Below are 5,424 nucleotides of genomic sequence, written 5' to 3'. Positions count from 1 at the left end.
CAAACCTAGAATAACATAGTCTCATATTGGATCCCTAGTAGGAACGCTTGTTTGCATCACGTGCATTTGACTTTGGGGACTCAATACAGGGGTTGGGTCCGTCTAGGACGGGTGTACCCAAATTAAAAGACCATTCTGATGCATCTTACGTGCTACTTATGTATCGGTCTGTTTCGGCTCGCATGTTGACTGACTTCTAGAATAGGGAAAGAAAATAAAATAAAATAAAATAATCGAAAAAAAATCAAAATCGAAAAAAAAAAGTGAGAGGTAGGTATTTAGAAAATTCTGAAAATCTGCCAAAATTCTGGAAAAAAAAAGTCATTTCAAAACGAGCCAAAATTTTCAAGTGTCATGTTTTCCTGTTCCGTCAAAACGGGCGAACTACGCGGGTCTGATTCTCAACGGATGTGAGATACGTGGGCAAATCTCATCGGTTCCGGCCCATAATTTTCAAAAAATCCAAAAATATTTTCCATTACTTGCTTCTTTAGAAAGTCTTTCTTTTAGACCCTAATTATTTTTGAAAAAAAATGTACAAAAATATTTTCTTCTAATTTCTTCCAAAAATCCAAAAATATTTTAATTCTTCTTTCAAAATTGAAAAGAAAATTCAAAATTCAAAAATATTTTCTTTTTTAGAAGCATTTCTTTAATAAATTCAAAATAAAATTCCAAAAATATTTTCTTTCTTCTTTAGAAGTCTTTCTTTGCAAAAATGCCGAAGAAAAATCAAAATCCAAAAATATTCCCTTTCTTCTTTATAAGTCTTTCTTTCGATAAAATTCAAAAAAAAAAGTTAGTTTATTTACTTTATTCATGATCTTCCTGAACTATGCAAGATCTGATTCATGTTCCCACATGACACGTAGGCAACCCACATCAAGTTCGATCAACCATTAAAAATGGAAAAAAAATGAAAAAATGTTGATAATAATAAGGACCGACTGAGTCCATTCTAACATGTTTTGTTTTGAATTGTGAAGAAAGTTGAGGTGGTCGGTTTGTGGTAAGCTGGAAACACAAGATCCATGGAAAAATGATAACTGACATCGAAGCTGTTACAAGTGCTCAAGAGACTCAGGGTCAGAGGGTTCAACAAGAGTCTACTGTGTTTGAGGAAAATAGAATACTGAAACAACAAATGGCCAAAATGTGTCAAGCATGGGCCAATGGCCAAGGGTAGCCTCGTCATGAGTCATAATTTGCTACACAGCAAGAGCAGTACCACTCTCCTGAGTACCACTCGTACTCGTTTGATCTTCCTGCAAACATTGAGAAGCCTGCCCGAAAGATGGTACAGGAAGAAATGACCCAAAGAGTGAAAAGCTTAGAACAACGGTTGAAAAACATGCAATGGTTGGAAGGTCAAAAGAGTGTTGCCTTCAAAGATCTATGTATGTTCCCCGATGTCCACTTGCCACCTGGTTTCAAGACTCCCAAATTTGAAAAGTATGATGGACATGGAGACCCCATAGCCCACCTGAAAAGGTATTACAATCAATTAAGAGGTGCGGGAAGAAATGAAGAATTGTTGATGGCTTATTTTGGGGAAAGCCTTACGGGAGTAGCCTCCAAATGATTTATGGATCAAGACACGTCTCGCTGGTATGTCTGGGATGACATTGCACAGGCCTTTGTCAAACAGTTCCAATACAACATTGACATTGCCCCAGACCACAATTCCCTTTCAAACTTGAAGAAGAAACCAACTGAGAGTTTCAAGGAATATGCCGTTAAATGGAGAGAGCAAGCAGCTAGAGTTAAGCCACCCATAGATGACCACGAGCTAATCACTGTCTTCCTTCACTCTCAAGAGCCAGATTATTTTCAAAACATAATGTCCGCAGTTGACAAATCCTTCTCGGAAACAATCAAAATGGGAGAAATGGTAGAGAATGGTCTTAAGACAGGAAAAATTATAAGTCAAGCAGTTTTTAAAGCCGCAACTCAGGCTGCCCGGGTTGAGTCTGATAATTTTAGCGACACAAATGAGAAGGTTGAAGAAATCATGAAGACATCAAGGGTCGAGAAGAGGTCCTAGGAGAACATCTCGAAGGTATGAGCAGCCTCCTCAAGTTTTCCATGACTCCCCTGAGCAGTATTATCCACCTCAGAACCCTCAATACTGTGTCGCTCCACCTCAGTATGTTGTCCAGCCACCAAAACACCCCAGAAGGCGAGCACAAGCATCACGAAATCTCCAACAGCCTCCAAAAAAATTTCAGGTGCCCTATAACCCACATCCAAGCCAGAGGTATAAAGGGGAACAAAGGTTGAATGATAATTTTACACCAATAGGAGAGTCCTATGCAAGCTTGTTTGACAAATTAAAGCATTATGACATGATTGCACCTTTTTCTCCAAATCATGTAGATCCACGTGCAAGAAGCTTTGACCCTTCTAAAAGGTGTAAATACCATTCCAATGCCCAGGGGCACAATGTTGAAAGCTGTCGAGATTTGAAAAGAGAAATAGAAAGGATGATCCAGGAAAACCTGATTGTGATCCAAGATAGTGACACCCAGAATATCGTGAAGAATCATTTACCTGCACATGATGATGCACACTTTGTGGGGATGATGCATGGTGACAGGGAGTATGAGAATCCTCTCGGGAATTTGTTAACAAAAGTTAATGATTTTAAAATTGGAGAAGGCTCTACTAATTCTGATGAGCAAATTTGTGGCTAAATATCAAGCCTAGCAATTGAAAAGTCATTCCCTCCTCACTAGGAAAGAATCTTGGTAGCTTGTTTTGATGTTTTCTCTATTATCTGGGTTATTTCAGGGTTGTGATCCAGATTTTATTTGTTTTATTGAGTCAAACCCTTCTATCCCTCCATTCTGTTTGTGTGAGTCTTGTCTGTCTATTCTGTTGCTATTTTCATTATTCGAGTTATTTTAGGGTTGTAACTCGTATTTTAGGTTTCTTGTTTAGTTGTAAAACCCTTTCATCCTTTACTCAATAAAATACAGTTTGTCCTTTTTTTTCATTTTGTTCCTAGTTCTTTTTTTGCTAGTTCTAATGACATGACATGCATGCAGAAATTTTGGCCAGATCTTAGGAACTGATTTAATCTGGAATTCGATAAATAAAAAAAATACTTTTGAGGATGAATAAAGAGTTGGAATACTTTGGAACTAAGGTCGAGTAAAATTCACCTTCAAATCATTGTGAAAATCGGGCTTGAGGATGTTTAATCAATTGAAGTTTGTTGGAAAGTTTGTCACTAAGGGATGAAAAACTGTCTTGTGGCCACGGCACACCAAGAAGATAGACATGTTCGTCAATGCTGTGATCGCAAAAAGATACCATGTTTGACGTTCCTGAGGTTGGGAGGCCCTCTTTCTACTACCCAAATACTTTATATCCTTTGCTACCCCTTTTGAGCTTGTGCTATTTTTCTTTGACTACCCTCTTTTGGAATCAAGTTTAGAGTAAAAAAAAAATACATGTCCCAAGAGTGTAAACTGGGGCAATTCTTAGAAAGTTTAGAAAAAAAAAAGAATTGTCAAAGGTCCATGCCCTCAAAAATAGAAGCTGGGGCAAACAAAAAAAGGAAAAAGAAAAGGAAAAAAAAAAGAGAAAAAAAAAAGAAAAAAGAGAAACAGAAAGAAAGATGAAAAATAGTTTAGGTCAGATGTTTGAACTACGTTCAACCTGATTCCTTAAAAAAGGATACGTAGGCAGCCTCACGGTTCGGTCCAGCCAAATAAGAATTCAAAGAAAAAGAAAAAGAAAAATTCAAAAAAATTCCCAATAGCTAAAACTGGGGCAAAGATTTTATTTCATTTTTAAAAGAGTCGATTCCAAAAGTTGTAAGTATACAACCCTGTCATCTTTAGTGTGTGTTGAGCTTCATGCCGGCCTTTCATCCAACCCTATCCAAAAACCTTCCAAATAAATACCTCTTGATATGCCTTCAAAAATTCCAAGAGGAGCATGCAATGAGCAACGGTTGTCACACGATATGGAACACTGTCAAGATGCTCGCATAAGAAAAGTGAAAAGAAAATGAAAAAAAATGAATGAGAGAGTCTTACTAGTGAAACCTTTACGGGCACTGTAAGGCGATGGTAAGAAGAGATAAATAAATGAGAGAGACTTGTTGGTGAAAATCCCCCAGGGCACCACTAGTCGAAAGCAAGTTGTGAAGCTGATGCAAAGAATTGACATAAACAAACCCGACTTCAAAGGTCATAAGAATGTTAAAAGGGAAGATTGGATTAGTTTGATAGATCAGGCCGTTGAGTCCAAAATGCATGTCATGATCATTAAGGCTAGTTATTGAAAAAAAGAAAAAAAAACTCTTCATTCTGTCCTTCCGACAGAGGCATTTCTTGTTGATACTTGTTTCTTTGCATCATTGTATCCTTCACTCTGAGTCGATCCTTGTCAAAACAAGCAAGAAAAGACTTCAAAATCTGCTACCAGCTTTTCATTTGCACAAAGGATTCATGCAAAGGCTTCCCCATAAGACTCTTGTCAGCCTACTTGGCGCAAGCAAAGACAATTGGTGATTCTCTCTGACAGACAAATTACTCAAAAGCAGGAAGTCATTCAAGATATCGAAAAAGGTCACCTAAGCAAAGATCTCCAATTGGGATAAGGCTGTTGGAGCTGCAAATACAAATGGTACTAGTGTGAAACAATCAGAGTTGGTGCAGAACAAAGACTTTTGAGACCGACTCAAGCTGATTGAGCAGAAGCCAAGCCGCCCAAGACTCAAGGCCACAAACCAACCACCATTTTCAAAACTGACAAATTTTTCTTTATATGAAACAGGAACAAAGCGGTGCAAGGAAAGTGATTCAAAAAGAGAAAAAAAATGAAAAAAAGAAAAAAAAACAACAACAAAAGAGAAGAAAAAGAAAAGACGAGGAAAACCGACAAAGGGAAGTTTCTCAAATCTTTTCCTTTATTTGTCTTGTGCATAAAATCTTGCCATTTATCTTCACATTTTTTCTCCTAAGATAGAAGGCCTAGTCTGATGAACTTTCTCCTAGGATCAAAATCTTAGTCTGATGAATTTTTCTCCTACGATACAAGACCTAGTCTGATGAATCTTTCTCCTAAGATAGAAGACTTAGTCTGATGAACTTTCTCCTAGGATCAAAATTATAGTCTGATGAATTTTTCTCCTAAGATAGAAGACCTAGTCTGATGAATTTTCTCCTAGGATCAAAATCTTAGTCCGATGAATCTTTCTCCTAAGATACCAAAAAAAGGAAGAAAAAAAAGGAAGAAGATAAAAAGAGACCTAGTCTGATGAACTTTCTCCTATGATCAAAATCTTAGTCTGATGAATCTTTCTCCTAAGATAAGAAAAGAGACCTAGTCTGATGAAATTTCTCCTAGGATAGAAATCTTAGTCTGATGAATCTTTCTCCTAAGATAGAAAACCTAGTCTAATGAATTTTC

The 5,424-nt window shown here is 37.2% G+C and overlaps 1 protein-coding gene across 1 annotated transcript; it reads left to right on the top strand.

Annotated features, from left to right (window-relative positions):
- The first annotated feature begins 1,294 nt into the window (after positions 1-1,294).
- LOC138873535 (uncharacterized) lies at positions 1,295-2,044 on the top strand. Its single transcript, XM_070152004.1, has 2 exons — positions 1,295-1,567; positions 1,649-2,044. Exons 1-2 carry the CDS (start codon positions 1,295-1,297, stop codon positions 2,042-2,044), a joined length of 669 nt encoding a protein of 222 aa, XP_070008105.1.
- Positions 2,045-5,424: the final 3,380 nt, after the last annotated feature.

This window comes from Nicotiana sylvestris, chromosome 7 (assembly GCF_000393655.2).
Source record: "Nicotiana sylvestris chromosome 7, ASM39365v2, whole genome shotgun sequence".
NCBI lineage: Eukaryota > Viridiplantae > Streptophyta > Magnoliopsida > Solanales > Solanaceae > Nicotiana > Nicotiana sylvestris.
Note: the sequence above shows the minus strand (reverse complement) of the source record. Positions and strands in the feature narration are given on the sequence as shown.

Excerpts from the sequence above, each read along its gene's own strand:
- LOC138873535 (XM_070152004.1), top strand. The coding sequence starts at position 1,295 with ATGGTACAGGAAGAAATGACCCAAAGAGTGAAAAGCTTAGAACAACGG. Across the intron at positions 1,568-1,648 it reads TTGGGGAAAGCCTTACGGGA|TTCCAATACAACATTGACAT; the intron begins GTAGCCTCCAAA and ends TTTGTCAAACAG.